Source organism: Protobothrops mucrosquamatus, unplaced genomic scaffold (genome assembly GCF_001527695.2).
Source record: "Protobothrops mucrosquamatus isolate PMUCROS unplaced genomic scaffold, P.Mucros_1.0 scaffold1727, whole genome shotgun sequence".
NCBI classification, from domain to species: Eukaryota; Metazoa; Chordata; class Lepidosauria; order Squamata; family Viperidae; genus Protobothrops; species Protobothrops mucrosquamatus.
In genome coordinates, this window is record NW_015387874.1 from 366,169 (window position 1) to 388,281 (window position 22,113).

At 35.0% G+C, this 22,113-nt stretch overlaps 2 protein-coding genes across 3 annotated transcripts in view; one reads left to right on the plus strand and one right to left on the minus strand.

Moving 5' to 3' along the window:
• The window catches only part of IMMP1L (inner mitochondrial membrane peptidase subunit 1), a 37,011-nt gene extending 26,036 nt beyond the window's left edge, over window positions 1-10,975 (plus strand). For both annotated transcript variants that reach the window (XM_015822929.1, XM_015822930.1), the window contains 4 exons: window positions 279-367; window positions 1,410-1,536; window positions 9,162-9,272; window positions 10,833-10,975. In XM_015822929.1, the coding sequence (XP_015678415.1) occupies window positions 279-367; window positions 1,410-1,536; window positions 9,162-9,272; window positions 10,833-10,901 (396 nt within the window). In that variant the 3' untranslated portion in view covers window positions 10,902-10,975. The remainder of the gene's footprint in view (window positions 1-278; window positions 368-1,409; window positions 1,537-9,161; window positions 9,273-10,832) is intronic.
• A 37-nt stretch (window positions 10,976-11,012) lies between these two features.
• The window catches only part of DNAJC24 (DnaJ heat shock protein family (Hsp40) member C24), a 40,819-nt gene continuing 29,718 nt past the window's right edge, over window positions 11,013-22,113 (minus strand). Inside the window, exons 4-5 of the mRNA XM_015822931.1 lie at window positions 12,199-12,267; window positions 11,013-11,285 (exon numbers count right to left, since the gene is read on the minus strand). Of these exons, the coding sequence (XP_015678417.1) occupies window positions 11,164-11,285; window positions 12,199-12,267 (191 nt within the window). The 3' untranslated portion in view covers window positions 11,013-11,163. The remainder of the gene's footprint in view (window positions 11,286-12,198; window positions 12,268-22,113) is intronic.

The following is a 22,113-nucleotide window of genomic DNA, read 5'->3' on the forward strand; positions in this document are numbered from 1 at the left end:
AGGGGTCTGGAGAACAACACGCCTGACTTTGTCTGTTGCTTCGCCTCCGTCAGAACTGGGCATGTGCGGCCAGGCAGGAGGCGTGGCTATCTCAGACTTAGTCTTATTGGGTACAAGGGACTTCAGGAAACCCAATCAAGTGGATTATCCATCATCATGCTGAGAAATGGCGTTCAGGTAAGACCAACGCCCCTTTTCCATGTACTCTTAGCTACTAACAAATATATTTTGGAGTCTTTGAAGTGATTTGGAAATCTTAACTTTCTTTCTTTCTTTAGTGTACAGGACCTTCAATGGAGCCTACAATTCAAAATTCTGACATTGTATTTTCAGAGAATCTTAGCAGCCACTTGTATCGTATTCAGAAGTACGTTGCTCTAATTCTTTATAGTTTACCTGAACAAGTATTTGTATGCTTTTTGCTAAGGAACGTGGCTTTAGTTATCATTTTCCATATTAGAATTATTCATACACTTTCAGATCTTCATTCTACAAAAATAAAAAGAGTAACATTTTATGGTTGATGGAAGCTTTACTGTACTTTCATAGTGCAAATTTAAAGGTTATCTTGTCATATTTTGTAATGGATAGCTAGAGATTATCGTCAGGATGCAAAGTCAGGATGCAGTTATCTCCAGAAATGTAAATATAATACTATTTTTTTTAGTAGTTTATGAGTACTGAATGTGTGCATAATGCTGAACACTATGATAAAAGTCTGGGTTGCATGCATTAAGCCAAGCATTTACAATCAGATACGTATCGCTTTGGACAACAATTCAAACATAGCTTGTGGTGAACCACAAGACTTTAAAGTAACTATGAAAATGAAATAGTTGTGTTTCCAAGTATAAGCTTATGTCCTAGAAGTCACCTTAGCTTTGTTTGAATTTTAAATAAAAGTTACTTCTTGCCAAAGTTTCCATATGTTCATGGAATTATTACTGCCTATCAAAATAGGATACTTTATCTAGTACAGGGACCCCAACCCCCAGGCCGCAACCCACTACCGGGTTGTGGCCTATTCAGAATTGGGCCATGTGATTGGCTGGCTGGAACTGCTAGTTGATCAAGTTGAGCTGCATGGGTGCGTATGCTGGCCACTACTCACATCCAGTTCCTCTCTCCCCTCCCCCCCGCCAGACTGCCAAGCCGCAAAGGTTAGGGACCACTAATCTAGTCTTTTGGTTGGCAGGTAAAAAGAACTACCTTCCCATCTGTCCTCTAATACTGCAGCACTGGAATTCTCTTGCTCAGTAAACTAAAAGCAAAATAATCTGAAGTACCTGGAGGATGTAGGCTACATTAAAATAACTTTCTACCACATACCTGATTTGGGGTGAATGTTAAATTGTGTTTTTCACTAACAAATTGCTAGATGCTGACTTTTCCTTATGGCCTTTCCGTAGAGGTGATATTGTCATTGCAAAAAACCCAGCTGACCCCAAAACAAATATTTGTAAAAGAGTAATGGGCCTGGAAGGAGAAAAAGTCTGTACAAGCAATCCCGCAGATTTTATAAAGACCCACAGTTATGTAAGTATTAATTTTGCTTTCAAATCTTTCCTGTCTTGTAGTGGCATTTTTGTTTTCATGCCTTTAATTAAATTTCACATACCATAAACGAATTTCCTGCATTTTTCTCCCTCTAGTCAGCCTTTTGCAAAGTTTCTTTTGAACCCCTCAGAAAAGAACTGAAATACAATACAGAGACTGTAGCGGGGAAAAAAAACATGAACAGAAACAATCCTGCATCGGCACTGTTTTGCACTAGTTACAATCTTAATGACAACGTGAAACATCTTAGTATATTAAGAGTTCAATCTTGTATATCCTGACAGATATTTAACTTTTAAATTTCCCAGTCTCTTTAGTTATGTATAATGTTCACCTCTTTCACTTATGATCATTTAATTAGTCATTAGCTTTCAACTTTTTAGAAAAGTAAATGGAGTAGTTCTTTACATGAAATAAACATTGGATGGGAATTGGGAACATTGTAGCCCTCTAAAATCAGTCAAGTAGTTAGACAGATTTAGTTGTAGTCATTCTTTTGTGTACCAGAGACTACACAAAAAATTAAAGATTCATCTGCTGGTTGCTGTTATTAATAGATCATTTATTGGAGGGTTTCCAAATGTAGTTTCCTGGTAGTGATGTGGACAACTTGGCACTTTGCTGACGATGGCTGGATTTAATACATAGAACCTTGTATGATACATTATTTGAGTGGACAGGATATTGAAGGAAAAATGTGGAATACATCAACAGCATGTTGTTCATTCTATAAATATAATGCAGTATGATATAACACAAATCTGTTCTTTTAAACCTTGTTTTAACCTCTTTCTTCCAATCATGGTATTATTATTTTTTTCTTTACTAATGGTGGACCCGTCTTTTTTGATTTTAACAGTTTCAACTGTTTAACATTACATCTGATGAAGTTAGTTCCCAAGCCTTAAGGTGCTTCTTGTTCTTTTACATGCAATTTTTCTATTAAATATGACTGTTTGGTTTTTAATATATAATTTAATGTATATGTTTAAACCAATTTTTAAAAACTTTTGTAGACGTAGGATTGAAAAGTACTTAATAGCAGAAGATGTTAAAGCATACATCAAAAGTTTAAATAGCTAATAGTATATTTACATATTATACTCTGAATAGCAGAGTTCAGACATTAAATAAATTTTGGAATACTTTTGTTGTTTTACAGTACTTGTGCACTAATCATGATATTTAGAACAGTATAAATAAAAACATACATTTTTATATATGCTTGCGATTGAATAATATATACATTGTATTTTGTTTAATTAATATTTATTCAGTTCCCATTGCTATTTACAAATGAAAGTTGTTGCTTGAACAGAAGAAAGACATGTCATTTACTGCAGGCAAGACCTATACTAACAAAACTGCTTTATGCAAATAGCGATAAAAAGCTGATAAACAATTTCATTTCTCAGCAACATTTCACTGATGGTCAATTACTGCACACTCTTAATGCCCTAGCAACAGCTGATAGAGAAAAATGTTTACTCTATGCTGAAGTTAAATTCATTCTGGAGATGAGGTGCGCCATCATCCTGTGGCTATATCTAAAGCTAACAGTCTGAAAATAGTGTTATGTTTGAGAACAGGTCTTACTCAGCAGTTTGTGATAACTATAGATTAATTAGCCTTTAATAGTCAGTACTTAATAGGATGTGGCCAAGTCATTACCTTTATTTCAATATTTTGGAAAATATTCCAATTTAAAGTGGACCTGAAGCAAAATTTAAAAAATTCGTATCTGAAGAATCACATGATAATCACAGCACTTTCAATTTGCAAACAAAATATTATGTCCTTTCTCTTTCAGGCAGTCCAATGTGTGAGTGAAAAGAGAGTATGACAAATTGGTATAGGGAAAGGAAAGCACCTGCATCCTTCCCCTCACCTATGCCTTGTGAACAATGAGTGAGTGGGCTCTTTTAAAAGGAGCTGTACAGGTAGTCCTTGACTTACAACCACTCGTTTAGTTTCCATTTGAAGTTACAACAGCGCTGAAAAAAGTGACTTAGGACCATTTTTTCACAGAATGCCAGGATTCAGGATTGGACCACAGAGCCACAATAAGCCAAGTGATATCTGAAAGTTTTAGACAGGATGAAAAATGAGGCTGGGAGGAGAATGTGGAGAGTCTTATTTTACCTGTCTTGCACAGCCTAAATGTTACATAGACTGGCTGAAGAAGACTGGCAGCTAAGTACTGATAGTGAGAGGCAACTGAATGAGACAACAGCTGAGTGGAGGGGGGGAAAAGACTCAGAGAGCCAGAAAAATGGCAATTTTGGTGGCCAGAGAATTGCTTCTGGAGGACCTCCAAAAATATGAAAGCCAGGAGAGCCCAGCATTGCAAATAATCCAAATGATCAGCTCCAAACAATATAGATATTGCCCCATATCAATAGGGGCAATAAAAAATCCAGAGAGAAACCAGGAGATCTGAGCAGTATTATAGCTGATCACGTCACCTTACCAACAGTAGATCCTTATTGGTGTCAGAGCATATGAATGGATAGGAATGAAATCAGACACATAGACAAGTTTATACAGTGCTGTTTATAAGCTTAGTGCAAAATATATTTTCAAGACTCTTAGTGAATAAGTATATCTATATCTATAGTGACTAAGCATGAATATGTACAATAATAAATCTTAAGTATATAGTCTACTAATAAAAATTAACCAAAGTATTTAAATTTTATTCCTTCACTTTATAAGACCAATACTCAGCTGCTAGTTTCTTCCTCGTTACACTTTTGCTTATATTGGTACAGAGTTAGAAATTCTAATAATTTGTCTCCTTAACACATTCACGGCCAGATACCTAGGACTTGAACCTCATGGAGTCTAACCACAGTCTGGATTCTCCCTGGCTCTTTTTGTAGATTCATTCTTAGGCTTTAGCTACTCCAAGCTCCTTCCTAGTTCTTCCTGGCTGTGGATCATCTAATCCTTATTCTCTCGGCTGTCACCTCTTCTGTTCCATGTCCGATCGCCTCTCACTCCAATAGCATCTCCCACCACACAAAGAAGACCCCTCCACCCCCTTCTGTCTACCTACTGTGGCTTCTTTTATACTACTTTCTTTTGAAATCTACAGGCCAGCTTGCAAGTGATTCTACCGTAAGAGTTCAAACTTTTTTTTTCTTTATTGTGGAATTGCCAACATATCCAAGCTGTGTACCTGACCACCACAGAGAAAAAAAAACCTGACATAGACAGTTGCATGTAACATTTTCTTGTTTCGGGAAAGTTCATCTTTCCACAGTTGGTGCTTGGAAAAAAATTAGCAGAGGAGATGGCAGCTGTCCAGTCAACTGGAATCAATGAGCAGATGAATTGGGGGTTACGAATAGGCAGAGGAGAGTAAATAAATAAGGATTTCAAAAGTCAGAATTATAGGATAAAGAAAAATACAAAAGAAGACAACTGAAAAATAGAAAACAAGTCGTAACAGCAATACTTCTAGTTTAACAGTGTAAGAAAGCTATATAAGATGATGGATACTATATATTAGAATAAGAGAGCAAAAATAAGGCAAACTATTGAATGTAGAGTCAAGTTTATTTTATATTGATTTATTATAATAAATGACATTTTCCTAGTGGGTCTGTGTCTTGTCTGAGTCTATCCATCCCTGAACCAAGACATGGATTGTTTAAAAACAAGTATGCTCAACCTGTTATTTAATTTCCTAGGGGTGGGGGACGCACAATTAATATAATCTCTGTGATAAGATCTGTTAAATCTTCAGGTCAGGTTTCTTCAATCTGGATGCCCATCAGAAGAATGGACTTTCCCCATCTGCATGATTATTGCTGATAATTCTGTGAGCTGAAGGGCATCTAGATTACAGAAGGTTGTGCTAGGCCAGGGGTAGGCAACCTTGGCTCTTTTACGACTTGTGGACTTCAACTCCCAGAATTCCTGAGCCAGCATAGCTGGCTCAGGAATTCTGGGAGTTGAAGTCCACGAGTCGTAAAAGAGCCAAGGTTGACTACCCCTGTGCTAGGCATTATCAGTTCTTATTTAAAGGTGGGAAGGGAATCATAAGGACTTGCGTTTCCTATGTCTAATTCATGATTATATGGACAATACCTGGAGCACAGCTTTCATTGGTCAGTGGTTTAGAATGGGAAGAGAAATAATTTAGCATTGAACAGGAATAGGAAGGACATTATAAAAGAAGAAACCCAAATTTTCTTACATTGGTAGAAGCTAATTTTTAAAAAAAAATTAGACAGCACTTGGAAGATTTGGGAAAGGATTACAGATAAGAACTGTATTTTTTTCCTACTTACATGTGCTGTGAGTGATGTGAAGTTCAGAGCTTCTGGGGGGTTGCAGTGGCAGATAAAAGACAATTTCACTTTTATAGAGCTGAAAACCTCCGGGTATAGAGGAACTAATGAATGGATTGGCTCCTCAGAACTCCTCTCCCCATCAAGGAGAGGTCAAGGCTCACCCACAAGTTTGCTCCATATTGAATCCTCTTCCAAAGAGATTGTAAAAAAAAAAAAAAAACAATCTTCAGAGTTCTGGGAAGGGGGAGACAGCTTGTGTAAGTTACGATTTGGCTCCTTCAAAGAGTCACTGTGTTTGCCCATTTCCTCTCTTAACTAACGTAAGAAGTTGCTTATTACTGATTTATTAGAAATTAAGAATCTTCCAAAGTCAGGATTTTATCACACTGGGAGAATCTCATTCTGCCTTAGATGAAAGAAGCAGCTTCATATAAATCTAAAAATTAGAAAGCTTTAATTTTTGGAAAATCGCAAAAGAGGAACTATAATGTGGATTTTGGAAAGTTAAGGATCTAGGTAGATATTTCCTATGAGGAATTTAAAATTTTATAAATAAACGTATAAAGAACTTAAAATTGAAATTAATGTAAGAAATTCTCCTGTGGGAGTTTTGCTGATTGGAAAATAAAAAGATGATTAGAAGGGACTTTGAAAGTTGACTAGAGGGAACTAGACAGAATTAAATATAATTAAAGGGGAAGTAATCCAGTAATGGAGCAATACTATTTGACTATAGAAGAAATTAAGGCTATTTAGGAACAACGTATTCAGAAACTACTTGCTTGATACTATAATACAGGATATAAAAGAACGACAAATTCTATTGAATAAAAAAGAGGCTGAGGCTGATTTGAATCTGGATTTGAACTTTTAAAAAAGCCATATTACGAAAGTGACATAGAAGAGATGACATGATGGATTTACAATGTCTTTAATTATTAATGGGATATACAAATAATCAGGAGAATGATTTGGAAAATTTTTTTTTAATCTTGGATTTACAAAAAGGATGTGTTAAACTACTGAAGCCATTCCTAAAAGAAGACAAAGAGAAAATGATAAGAAATCAACATATAGGATTTTATTTGACAGGATTAAAGAGCAAGGTTTTTAAAAGTAAGCAGGACTATAAAGTGAAATTTGACAGAGAGTAAAATATGTATGTTGTGGTTTCTGATAGCTATTAATGAGATTTCTTTTGGGCCAGGACCAAATGACAAGGCTTTAAAGATCTGTTTATAAGTGGGAAGAGATTTATTTTATTTCTTAAAGTGATTGGATTATAAAATGGATTTGTTTGAAGGTTAAAATCTGTGTCTTACTATTTCTGGTAGCCCTCAGTAGACTTTTGTTGATTAGTACTGAAAGATGTGTTTTTACAAATTGATTACTGACAAGGGAGTAAGGTGTTTTTTAATTGAAATATTAGAGAAGGTGTTACTGAAATGGTTTATACTTGTCTGGAGGGTGAAGGAGCCATCTTTTATATATATTTTTCTATCTCTTTGCATCTTTTTTGTTACTTTTTATACTTTTCTGTTTGTAGTAGTGCTTTATCTTTGGATTTATAAACTTGAATAAAATTATTTTGACTCTGACTGTTCTGTTAACTTCAAAACTGAGCCAACCCTTTATCCCTATCCATTATTGTCCTAATGCTATCCATTAGGTATTTAATTCCTTGGGGACTGGTTATCAGATACTGACATTTTCCCAACATGTTTAATGCTCTCTGGTTATGTTGGAAATAGTATTTTGTCTTTATGATTTCCTAATGCCTTTGTAATAATAAGCCCCTCCCCTCCTCACAGACATCATCTGGCTTTTTTAAGGAGGTTCTTCGTGATATTAGGAATGTGTTAGTAACACCTCCAGCTGATTGCTAGGGTTTGAAGATACTTTATTTTCTAGTCTTGTGTAAACTGCTTCGTTTGACACACATCTTTTTTTAAGGTAATGGTAGAGCAGAATATTAGGGAGGGCCTCTTTCCCCTGGGAAAGTTGTGGATGAAGTTGGAGTTGGCATTTGAAACTGACTTATTTTTCTCCAAGAAGGATGCAGGGAATCAGTTCTTAAATACAGTATACTCAACCTGGAAGCACATTTAAGCCTGCCCCTTAAGTGGGTATTAATCATATTTCCCTTTTGCTTTTGAGAAATGTGTAGGGATGGTAAAATACCTGGAATCACCATTTCAAAGCACTAACGGATGCATTCCTGTTCAGAGGATAAATGGAGTTTGGATTTGAGTCTTCCACCTCCACTTCAGAAGAGCTAGTCTTCTCACCTCTTTTTGTTTCTCGTTCTGCCTAACACACTCAACAACCACTCCTCACTCTTCCTTGTCTTGCGATCTTCAAACCAACAAATCTTCCAGTGCCTGTTTTCTCCAGTTTCAAACCACTTAGCTGTTCCATCTCCGCCAAATTTTCCATTTTTTCCCCTTGTTCAATCCAGTTCATCTCATTCTGCCAACCCAAATTTCCCCTCCATGTTTCACCTCTTCCTTTCATTTTGGTCTTGCCCTCTGGGACAAGGAGGAATCATTTTTATTTTTTTATTTTCATTCTTTTATTTTAGAAATTCATCTCCAGGTTCTAAAATGTTTAACTTCACAGTATATACAAGTCCGCAGCTGCTGTTGTGTTAGTATGATTGATATAAAGGAATTTCTTTATGGCTGATTTCCTAGCATGTTCATATGTGGTCCATATTAAAAGGCTTCTGTCACATTGTAAGGTCACCATTATTAATGTTTAAATTATAAGGAGGGATTGGCTGGTTTGTGATGGTCATTAATACAATATTATGTGTTGTGAATCCTGCCTGCACATAGAATGAACTGTGATATTAATTAGAACTTTGACAAGTCTTCTCTGATAAAATGACGAGATTATTCGTAATTGATGTCACAATCAATTACCATTTACTTCATCAGAAGCTTACTAACTGGTCTAGCCTTAGTGCTGGCCCCAGGATGTTGATGAGTGTGTGGCTGCCCTGCTCGTGCTATTACTGTGACATAGAGCAAGATTTTCAGTCAACATCCTAAATTAACTCTTTTAAAGTCTATTAAATAAATGAATGTTACACTGGCCCAACCTAACATCTCCATTTGAAGATTTTTGTCTGTGTTGCAGTGTTTTGGGGAGCCTATGACAGTATTTATTAGGTTTTCTCCCCCTGAATTTAAAAGTGTAAAATTATTCATTTACTGCAATCATATAAAGGATGAAACTAGGCTGTATTAATTGCACTGCTTTTCACCTACATATTTGTTCTTTAATTTTAATATTTCTCAGGTACCTAAAGGACATGTTTGGTTAGAAGGTGATAATCTCAGGAATTCTACAGATTCCAGGTGTTATGGTCCTGTTCCATATGGATTGATAAGAGGACGAATTTGCTTTAAGGTATATTCCTGCAATCTAAAATGTGTTAATTTAACAGTTGTTATAGTCTTTGGGCTTAAGCTATGACAATGAGACATGTTCATTAGCTAGTGAAACACAGGGACCAGGGTGTTAAAATGTTACAAAGAACATGATCTTCTTAAACAAGATTGTGTTTAAGCCTTTACAAAGTATTAGTTAAGTATCTACCTATATAAAAATATGCGCGCGCGCACACACACACACACACACAAAATCTCTCTCCTTCTCTCAACAATCCTTTGTTTGATTTCCTTTTTTCACATATAAAAACAGCAGTATGTTGAACCATCATTTTTTTTATTTTGCAGCAAATATAACAATACTAAATAAACTAGTTTGGATCCAACAATTCACACAATGGGGCTTCCCTTCCTGCTTCCCAAATATTACAATGTCTTCCTTGGTAGCATATATGATACGATATGTAGAAAATTGGTGACCTGCCTTATGCACAAGGGGGCGGGCTTTTTCATTTCCACAACAGGTACTAAAATACTACTCATTCCACACCTTCAGCGGCCCCACTGCTTGCTTCTCTTCAGTTATTCCTACTGGCTATTGCTTTTCTTTTAACCAGTTATTGATTCCTAAGAGGACCTGAACTCTAATTCCTTGTTTGCTTAGTTGATTCAGAAATCCTCAGCGAGGGATTTGCTAAAAGCTTTTCAGAAATCGAAGTATAAAATCTTCTAGATCAATATTTACATGCTCACAGTGTCAAATAACATAAATGGCTGTAGTATAAGGCTTTTCCTTATAGAAGCCCTCCTTTTCTTCCTCAATATCAAGCGTGTGTAACATGCTTTTAGTGTGATTGATCATTTTATAAAAATGGTTTTATGCCATTCCCCCATAAACAGAAGACTTAATGATAGATATAGTTTTAAAAATTATTTCAGCTTCCTGCCTCAGCCTGGGTGTATTCCATCTGTATTGTTTCTTATGCAATTGTAGTTTGCTGGTTAACTCTCATATCTCATAATATTTATTCACAATTCACCTATTTCTTTTAGATGAGTGTCTGCCTAAAGAGTACCAATGATTTTTTGATGTATGCAGAAAGAAAACAAATCCTCCATAACAGTCATATATACATCTTAAAGTAATGAGAATTGGCCATACATATGCACATTATCTTTAACAATTAAAATGTTTAGCTTGAACAGAAAAAACACGAGAATATTAAACCAATATAAACATTCTAATTTTCTAAACAATCTTAATATATCATCTGAAATCTTCATCAATCACCATCGAGTATGTATTTTTGCCATGACATGTATCCAGAGAAGCACTAGAGATTCAAACTATAATTCATTCCAGATAATTCCAAATATTTTACTTATTAAATAAACATATTTCATTCCAGAAATTTTCCAACAGTGTGGTTTAACTGAAGAGCATATGTAAGTCTTATCTGTGCTACTAGCCTGTTTAAAATGTTCAGTTTACTGCATTAAACACTTCAGTTGAAATAGAGAAAAGCTAAAGGATAACTGATGCTCAGTATGTTAAGTAGTTGTTTATTTTATTTCGCAGCTTTGGCCTTTGACGGATTTTGGGTTTCTGCGTTCAAGTCCCAACAGTCACAGGATTTGTAAAGATTGATTTATGTTGTCATCTTTTTTTTAACCTTTCAAAAGTGATTTATATTTTTATATTCAATAAATAATGTATCATGATTCAGGATTATTTGTAATTTTTAATTCAACAGACAGCCTAAAAATTATCGTATATCTTTTCTCTGAGGATTTTCAGACACATCCAACCATTTGGAATGCAAGAATTAAACCATTTCAGATTGAGCTATTCTTTACTATTCCAGCTATTTACAATACCAGCCGCATTGATGTATTTCCTGGATGGCACATCAAATAATTTCTATAACTAATGAACATGTGTCACAATTTACTAGTGAAGCATCTTCAACTTCATTTTTGGAAACAGTGTATTTTCCACCACATCGGCACGTGAAAGAATAACACCGATCATCTGTTGAAACAAAATAAATCAGCTTCAATGATTCCTGCTTATATTGAACAGAACCTGAATTAAATATTTAAAGTAGAATAATAATTTGCATAAGAAAGGAACCTATAGTATAATTTTATATTCCCACACGGAATGAAATCAGGCAATACCACAAGAGAAAACATATTTTCAGTTGTGATTGAGAGAGAAGTTTGTAAATGCCTTGTGTAGTACAGCTGTTTGCTATTCTACAAAGCCTTCAGTTGTGGTTGAGAGACAAGTTTATAAAATGCCTTGTGTGGTATAGAGGAAAAAAACAGGGTAAAATACCTGTAGCTTAATTCACAGGTATGCTTACAATCCCTTGCATATATTTTAAAAAAATATTTTGCACTAGTAATTGAAAGATTTTCTATCAACATATCAAGTCAGTTAAATACCATATACACAATAAATCATTACAGAATGCAATTTGCTGTATACCAAAACCGTATCAAAGCTGGGACAGTAAAGAGCAATCAAAATGCACTAGTTTGTTATGACTAGAAAAGAATAATGAAGGGCAGTGACGCAATTATCAAGAACTCTTTCTTTTTACAAACAGTAAATCTAAATTACTTAAAAGTACTTCATACTACACAAACATTTAACTGATAGAATTTGCGCCAACAGGATGAGGTAATAATTATTGGTACGGATGCTTTTAATAGAAAGTTAGACAATGCAATGAATGTAATTTCTAACGCCTTCTGATTGACTTCATTTCTAAACAGAATAATCAGTTTCAGGGGGTCACAAAATTCTGAATACAAGTTTCTGGGGTGTAAACAAACAGCTGTTACCTCTACGACCAGCTTCTTGTTTGCTATTCTGGCAGTGCTCATTTATACATTAATATTTCAGTTCACATATCAGGTGGCTTCACATAGCTTACTGTGATTCCAGGTCATATCTTCAAGTGAAATCTGAGTATCCACTGGACATCCTTGTTCTAACTCATATTCTATGAGAAAACAGAAAGACATCATTTTCAGCAACATTATGTAAGATAAAAACTGTAAGTTCACCACAACATGCTGATTTATTTTCTGTTTTTTATTCATGAGCTTAAGAGGGCAAACACAATGTTTTCTCTCCATAACAACTACTCTGTAAGGTAGGTTGGACTGAGAAAGAGACTGGCTCTGTGGTTAAGAATGGATGAGAACACAGTTCCAGGAAGTGAATGCAGTTCTGTTGAATTTAGCTTTAAATCATTTCTCCGAGAACTGCTCATGCTTTTGATACATAAATCTCAACATCCCCATTCAATTATTTTTCTCCTGAAGCATGTTAGCACACTTTAGCATTTGTATGCTTCTCCTTCTAGCTATCATCAGGAAGAATACATTTTTATTCTAGATATTACATAAAATCAAAACAATGATGAAAAATATTTCTACCAAGACACAACATTGTAAGCATGTGAGATGTTTCCAACCACTGTATGCAGGTAAGTCTAAAAAAGATAGGATATTTTTTATTAAACTGTCTTGTTTAATATTTTTCATTTCTCATCAAATGTTTATCTTTTTTTTTTTTTTAAAGAGCAGATATATGTGCTTTCACAAATCTTTTTCTGGTTGCCAGCTCACACATCTATCTGATTACACTGCTGAACACTGGTGGTGCAAATTATGTTAAGCCTTTATATCCAAAACTGAAAGACCCCTTCTCTCAAGAATACTTAAACTGGGTGGGTGGGGGAGTCAACAATCCACTAAAGTAGAATCTCAGCTAATTCAGGTAAATCCAATGAATCAACATTTGTTTTGTTGAAAAACAAAAGTTTCTTCTCACACTTGGATGGGGGGGAGAGAATGTACCATCTTGGAGATGTGCCCACCTGACTCTTTGACATGAGCTTTGGCAGTTAGCATTTGAGAAGCTTTGATGGCTTCCAGATGTTCTGCTCTGCACGTAATCCAGTGTAAGATCTTCTGGTTGAAGTTAAGATCTGGGGAACATCTGGCTTGGTCTTTACAGATAGTCCTTGACTTATGACCACAATTGAGCCCAAAATTTATGTTGGTAAGCAAGATAGTTGTTAAATGAATTTTGCCTCATTTTACAATGTTTCTTGCCAGAGTTTAATGTGAATCACTGCAGTTGTTAATAACATGGTTGCTAAGTGAATCTGACTTTGCCATTGACTTGCTTGCAAAAGATGATGACATGACCCTGGGACACTACAACTATCATAAATATAAGTCAACTGCCAAAGATCTGATTTTTGATCATGCTGCAACAGTCCTTTTCAATGCCATTGTAACTTCAAACAGTCTCTAAATGAACTGTTGTAAGTCCAGGGCTATCTGTACTACTATCCCTACTGCATAGCATCATCACTGCCTAAGTAATGGTATTGGGTTAGCTGTTGTGTCTCCTAGATTGTTAGATCTCGAGCACTTGAACTTCACTTTGAGTGACATAGAATCTAGGGCAATTCAAGAGTTCGTGACTTATCGTGATATTGACTCAAGTTGTCAACCCACATGGGGATTCACAGATGTATTTTTTGTCTCAGGCAGTTGTGTTGTGATCTGGGAGTGGCCATTAACATCAATACCTTATTATGGTTGGATCATTCTCTCATTGTTTTTGGTTTGGCTGTTGCTATCTCACCCTGCATAGTGACAGGGCTTGCTACATTGGTCCACTCCAGATGCCAAGGATCTGGTAAGCAGTTGGCCCAAGACTTTAGTAACATCCTGGGAAAGGCACATGATGAGGGCCTTGGATCAGATTGTTTCTATACAGTCTCTTGCTGTTTGTTAATCTCGGGTGCTTCTTGGTTTTCAAGGAGTTCCAGGAGATGAACTTGTGGAATGGACATACAGTATATAAAACCATTGGAGGAAAAAGAAAGTAAACTAGACCAAGCATGAATAAGAGTCCATGCCAGCAATTATATTTCAGTTATAAGAGCATTTCCATCCTTTCCATCATTAGAATTAGATTCCCACGGTTGTGAAGATTGGGCCCCCTTCCCCCCCCAATTTTAGTTTAAAGCCTTTTTGATAAGATGAAGTTATAAGAGCGGCCAAACATAGTTAATTCTTTAAACCTTAAATTTGCAAATACTTATGCAGCAGCCTTCTTTAAGATGACTCATTCCTTGCTGGTGAGAGGGGCAAGCCACAGGTTCATCTGCATGGCCACTAGGAGAATATTCTGCCATCAAGAGCTCTGGTGGCACAGTAGTTAGAATGCACTATTGCAGGCTAACTGCCCACAGCTTGGAGTTCGATCCTGAAGAGGCTCAAGGTTCTCTCAGCCATCCATCCTTCCAAAGTTGGTAAAATGAAGACCTAGATTGTTGGGGGTAATATGCTTACGTTTGTAAACTTCCCAGAGAGTGCAGTAAAGCTCTATGGTGCAGTATATAAGTCTAAGTGCTATTGCTATGAAGTCCAATCTTCAACTTTTTCTTACTAGGGAAGGTTGACAAGAAGATGGTTGAGCTACAGTTCCAAAAATCCCTGGACAATCCTAAAAATCGATTGTCTGGACACTTTTCAGTTGAGTTTTAGAGCAAGACATAGTACTGAGACAGCATTCATCAGAATTATATATTTGCTATGGTAGAACCAGGATAAAGGGTGTTGCCATCATCCTCATTTTTACTGATTTATTGGCAGCTTTCAATATAACAGATCATGGTATCCTTACGGACTATCTACACTGTGTGCACAATTATTAGGCAAGTGAGTATTTTGACCTTATCATTTTCATACATATTTTCCACCTCCAACTGCATAAACTTGAATGCTTAGTGGATATACATATATCAGGTGATGTGTATTTGTATAATGAGGGAGGGTGTGGTCTAAAGAGATCAACGCCTTGTATCAAGGTGTGCATAATTATTAGGCAGCTTTTCCTCAGGGAAAATGGACCAAAAAAGAGATTTAACTGACTCTGAAAAGTCAAAAATAGTAAAAAATCTTTCAGAAGGATGCAGCAGTCTTGAAATTGCTAAGATTGGGGCGTGATCACAGAACCACCAAACATTTTGTTGCAAATAGTCAACAGGGTCATAAGAAACATGTTGAGAAAAAAAGATGCACATTAACTGCCAAAGATTTTAGAAGAATCAAACGTGAAGCTACCAGAAACTCATTATCATCCAGTGCTGTCATATTTCAAAACTGCAACCTACCTGGAGTGCCCAGAAGTACAAGGTGTTCAATGATGATTTGTTCAAAATGCTCACTTGCCCAATAATTGTGCACACAGTGTATAGGGACTAGAAGTGAAGGGATTTGACAGCAGTGGTTCTCTTTTCTCTGTGGGCAATCCTGTTGATTGACTGAAGCCCAAAGCTCCTAATCTGTGCATTGCTTCCGATCTTGATGTTCATGCTCCTTTTCTGTAACATCTACGAGGCCACTGAATGAAGTTATCTGTCAATTTCAAGTCAGTTACCATCAATTTTGCTTATTACTATAAGGATACTGCTTGATGATAGTTTATTTTTGAGAGATTTTGTTGGTTTTAACTCTCAAGTTTAACCATTTCATATTATATTTTGATTGTTACATTTGTGTTATACAATTTGTATTATAACCACAATCACAAAATGTAGTTCCTTTTTTTAAAAAAGAATCTGATAGAATCAAATAATGCTACCAAGTTCCAGCTGTTCTATCTTAGAGAAAAATACATTGACATGAACACCTCCAAACATCAATTGTGATTAATGTTCAATTTTATCTCAATAATAGATTTGCAAATCCCTTGTAACCTCAGTAAAAATGTTCTTGTTCTTAACTTACACATTCAAGATCTAAGCTTAGAGCATATGAAATTATTTTCTGGGTCACATTACCCCAGTTCTGTATTAAATACATGAAAATAATTCACCAAATGATGAACTTTGAAACCCTTGATCTAATTAATCTGAGTGCTCAATACTAAAAAAAATGTACATTTATATTACAATATCTATATAAAAATGAATCACTTCTGTATTTGAAGAAAGATTCTACAATGTTTCTCTATATTTCCTACTACATTTCCAGAAAAAACATACAACTTTGTGGATATGATTGGTCCGATCCAATATAGTTTGAACTGAAATATGTTCTTTCCAGGGCAATAAGGATTTAAAAAATATCTAGAGAGAGTATTATAGTTTATCTTTCATATTTATACATAATGTTTCTTATGCTTCAGAAAGAACAGTATGTGCTAATAGATACTAATGTGTTTTAGAAGTTTGTATGTGTATATACATACACTCATACAAAGAGAGATACATTTTCCCATGGAGATTTAGACATATAATAAAAAACCAGGTTGATGCAACAATAGTGTGTGATATTTATAAGGTAAAATAATCACAATTAAGATTAACAGCACACAAAGCACTATATAATACAAATACAAAGTGAAAAATGGGATGGTAGCTAGATAATTAACTCATAGTATCATTAACACTGGCAAATCTATTAACAAATTATTTGAGTTTTACAGTGTAATAATGGTTTTCTGACAAGATAATAGAGTAGTCTCCATAGAGGATGTTACTTTATCATTCACTGCTTTGCATTCATAATTACAATTTCATATTTTTAAGTGAACCATTAGTTTAAACTATTGGGATTCCCTGCTTCCTCAAATTAAATAATAACAACAACAACAATTATTCAGTAAGATATGCTGAATAATTTAGTTTATAGTTTAATGAATAAGTATAGATATATTAAATGTACAAGATGTATTGCGAGGATATCAAATGGATATAATATTTTAAAAGTTTAGAGATAAATATATGGAAAGGGACTACATCCAACCTAGAATCCACATTAATATAAGGAAGAAATTGAGTTAGAACATTTAATTTAATCACACAATGTTGATCAAAGCAAGAGGTTTATAAAGATTTACAATACATACATTTCACAAGAAACTGATTCACATTTAACCAAAAGCACACATGATCCTCCTGACTGAATATGAAAGAAATATTCTAGATAGAACAAATGTTATACTGATGTTCTCCATTTTGGCGTATCCAATCTGCTACCACAGTAGTTAACTATGAATAATGTATTGGTAGTGAAATTAAACACTTATTTTAACTGCCCTCATGTATTGGTGAAAAAAATTCTAATTAGCACTTTAATATTAAAGCATGATTTCTCCCCCATGCAATTCATTAATTAGCGGCCGATTAACCAGTATCAAGTTGGGCTATGGTCTCTTCTTCCTTTTTGCAACCTTAAATTGTGATTCTAATTTTACCTGAAATCGACACTACAGATCCCCAGGGAACAAGTTCCATCTAAATTAATCTTAATGAAGGCAATTAAAACAAATCAGACAAGTTAGAGATAATTACTGGATCAATAAAACCTCTCTGACCTAACCAATTCTGCACACCTTCAATAAATTAAACAGATACAGATTAAAAACAAAGTTAACCCATTTATGTCTAAAATTTTGCTGCTACTGAAAGAGAAAGAAATGAAAATGAACCATTATCTTTCAGTTATTGACTAATCTACCTTAGTAATAGTCCAAGGAGAAATACTACAATTTAGGTCTTCATTGGAGCTTGTTAAATCAAGTATTTTCTTTTTCCAATTCATTTTGTTCTTCATAATGATACCAATTCTTTATAATAATTATATTAGTTCTTTAATGTGATATATAACTTTTCAAATACTTTTGAAAATGGTTCTATCCATATTCATTTAGAGCAAAACCTACTACTAAAAAGCCTATTCTTTAGGCTCTACCCCCGAGTTTTTCCTCCCTGATAGCGGGGGGGGGGGGAAGGAGTGGAAATGAGATACAGCTACAAACTATGTTCTACCTCTAATATGTGACAACAGCATAACTGAATGCATTCTGCATCTTCTATATTTACAAGCCCCACCCTTGAAGGTATTACAAGCTGGCCCTTTCAACAAGACTTAGCTGTAGGAGTTCATAATGGTGATGGGAAGCTTAAGGAAAAAGAAAGGTTGTGAAAATGCTGATAAGGCCACATCTGTACACTGGTAACTGAAATAAGGTGATATTAGTGGCAAGAAATGTAGACTGTAATGGACCACCTCAGAATATAATGGCAAAGCCCCTGTCAAACAATCCAGAACATTAACAAAGGAGAGCAGCCCAATGTACTCGCAATCAAGAGGCCCAGATTGCAGGCAGTTGGAGATGGCCTAGCCCTAGGTCAGGGGTAGGCAACCTTGGCTCTTTTATGACTCGTGGACTTCAACTCCCAGAATTCCTGAGCCAGCTGCTGGCTCAGGAATTCTGGGAGTTGAAGTCCACGAGTCATAAAAGAGCCAAGGTCGCCTATCCCTGCCCTAGGTTATCTTTCAGAACAGCACAGTAAATTGTCAGAATACACCAGAGAGGTTACAAAGCAGTCCAGAGCACTAGCGTTCAGATCAGAAGTCCAAGGCACAAGCCACTACCATCCATTGTGCTGGCAACTTTAGGAAGATCAAGGACATAAAACCAAGGCTAGGATAAAAATAGCAATGGGGGATGGGGGGGGGGGAAGGGAATTGCTAGAATCTCCAATGTCCAAGCTGACAGATTTGTGATATCAAACTGCACATTCTTTCTCCTGGCACACAAGTAACTGAGAATCTGAAATTGGCTAGGAAGAGCAAAAAAAAATTAGAAGAGAGGAAACCCATAGTAAACTATGGAGTATAGTGTAGATTATACAGTAAGAGTATAGAATAAGGTTTAGCCGCTGAGCCATTGTACCGCCCCCCCAAGAATAAGAATATATAAGAAAACAATACCAGAATCATTGGAATTAAGACACATTGGTTAAGGTAAATCGGAAGACCAGCATGGGTTAAAAGTGCCTAGAATTAAATGAGACTAAACCTCTGGTTTAAGTGTGCATCTTTACAACTATATTGTAGTTATAAAAATGCTTTGATTATAGAAATTGTCAGCCCAAATCTGTCATCTCAAAACTGTATAACACAGAAGAACTGCTACATTTTGGACCTCGGAAAAATGAGCATATTCTAGCAACATGTTAGAATACTTTCTGAATACTTTATTGACAATCTTATTTTGTTACACAGATTTGATAGCATTTCTTAGAAGATGAACGAGACAACTGCTTATACAATTAATTTTTTGTTGGATAATGAGTGATGCTTCTTGACAATAAAACCTAAGTGAAATACCTAAAAGACTGCCTCCTTCCCTATGAAGTTGCCCTTAATTTAAGATTTCCTTTGAAGACTTTTCTGTGTGATCTCCTCAATGGCTATGGTGTTATCCTAATAGCCAAGGTATTTTCTTCCTACAGAAATAAGACTGAATCTTTTATTAGGTTTTGGAAAGCATTAAAAATATTTTAGTTCTTCATTGGTTATATATAATTTTAAATACAACGATCTAATACAATCTACTGTATTATTTTTTGTTTAACTTTTAAACTGCAATTTCCCTGAGGACTCTCCTATGGATGAAAAATAATGCAGCCATAATTTTATAAATAAATACTAAATCACTATTAGAAGCAAAGTTCAGTAAAGCTTTACCAGGACTGCATGTGGTCTATGGAGAAAAATAAAGGAAGACATATTGCAAATGGAGCTATTCTGTATGTCAAATACTGAAGAAAGTGCAATCAACTTTTTACTGCCACATATTCTTTCAAAAAAAGCACCCCAGGTATCAATAGTATACCACAAAATAAATTTTGAATCTGAGCGTATCATCATCCATCCCCCATCTCAATAATTCTATGATGAATCTTCAGATCAATAATCAAATTAAGACACTATGTTAAACTCTCCCACAGAATAACATATGCTCTGCTTATGATTTCAATATCTTAAGTGATCATGCCGTAGAAAAATTAGCTATGAAATAAAAAAACTGAGATTATCCTAGATATAATCCTAAATAGTTCCTAGTATTTTTTTATGAGCTGTAAATGTTACTGCCTTGATTCAAAAATATATCCACTTTACTAAAAAGATACTATCATGCTTTACTCTGCTACTCTGATGTATGTAGGTAATTATATATTTAAAAAGTTCTCAACCCAATCACATGTGACTTAAAAAGACTTCTCAGTATTTAAGATAGTGAAGAAGAAAGTGAAAGAGAAAATAAAAAGGGTAAAATCTCTCCAGAAAATCAGATTATTATTCAAAGCCATTATTACAGAAACTTGGCTTAAATCTAAGGTGGAGAAGATGTTAACAGGATGTCAGAATAGTTAATAAGAAGGTTTAAAAAGATGGCTTTCAGATATTTTTATTAGAACAAAAAGATGCATAAAGTTTAGGAAAATAAATAGACAAACAAGAAAGTACAATGAATACATGTAATATTTATAATCTTTCAATTCCCATAAACCTATCTCTTTCTATCTTGTCTTGTAATGTTGAGCATTACATTCTTAGCTTATATTCCCCATAGGGTTCTTAAAGAACCACCGTATGAAACTGATATTTGTTATTTATTTTGCAAGGTTTTTAAGCCGCTAATTAACAACTCTGAGGAGTGGACAGTTCCCATCATAAATTTGATTAAAACAATTAACAACGTTAACAATCCAACAAATAGGAGAAAAAGAAAAATGCAAAACAAAAACCAACAAACAAAATCAAAACCAAAGAAAACACAGAAAAGGAATACCACACTTACTCCCGAATTGAAACTCCATTATTCACCAGTGGTAGCAGTCATAACGTTCCTGCCCCCATGGCCTGTTTTCATGGGCGTTCAAAAAAGTCACCTTTAAATCACAGCAACGTTGTAATTAAAATGCTCATCTGAACTATTTGTCCATCTTTAGAAATGTATGAAAAGGCAGTCTTAATGTAAAAATGGTGGAACGGTAGTACATTGGGGAAACTGAAATGAAAACCCATTTTAAAAGTAATGAAAAACTTCAGAAAGAGAGGTTAGCAAACATAAGTATAGTAAAAAGGCCATGTGAATCACTTGTGAGCAGAAACAATTAGATTTTACATTTACAAAGAAAGTGCAAGCAAGCAACCTAATAGAAGTTATGCAATCTTAAATTTTGCTTTTTAAATTTCACTGAAGAGACATCTAGAAATAATTTGATTTAAAATGTATGCCTCACAAATCTATGAAACAACATTTTAATAAAAGATGAATAAGAGTCAGAGTTACACATCTAAAAAAATTGGGCAACGTGTATAAACTGTTGACTTAAAGCGGCAGCAAATTAGAGAATTATAAGCTCTAACAAAATTACATTTATTAATTAAATGTTTGAAGACTTTTGGTATATTTTTATCAAACAGTTTCTAAGAAATAGTTGAATCCCTATAAATATTTTCTTGGAGCTTAATTTGCTGCTTCTGTAGATGTACTTAGCGAAACAATTAAGTACAAGTAGTCCTCAACTTCCGACTGTAATTGAGTCTGGAATCATAGTTGTAAGTCATGCCTGTCGTTACATTTTTGCAGCAGTCATTAAGTAAATCACCATGGACATTAAGTGAACCCATTATCTCTAATGGATGTTTTTTGTCAGAAACCAGAAGTAAACGTTTCCAATAAAAAAACGACATAAATTGTGGTAATGTGACCATGGGAGGCTGCAATTGGCTGTAAATGCTAGCTGGTTGCTAAGTGTTTAAAAAGCAATCATGTGATTGGGGCAAGGCAGCCGAATAGAAGTACATGGGGAAGGATTTCATCGTAATTTCAAATAGTTGCTAAGCGACCAGTTGTAAATTGAGAACTACCTATATTCAATATTTGTAAACATAAATATTCATTTACTCTAGATCAGGGGTGTCAAACTGCCGGCCCGTGGGCCAGATGCGTCATC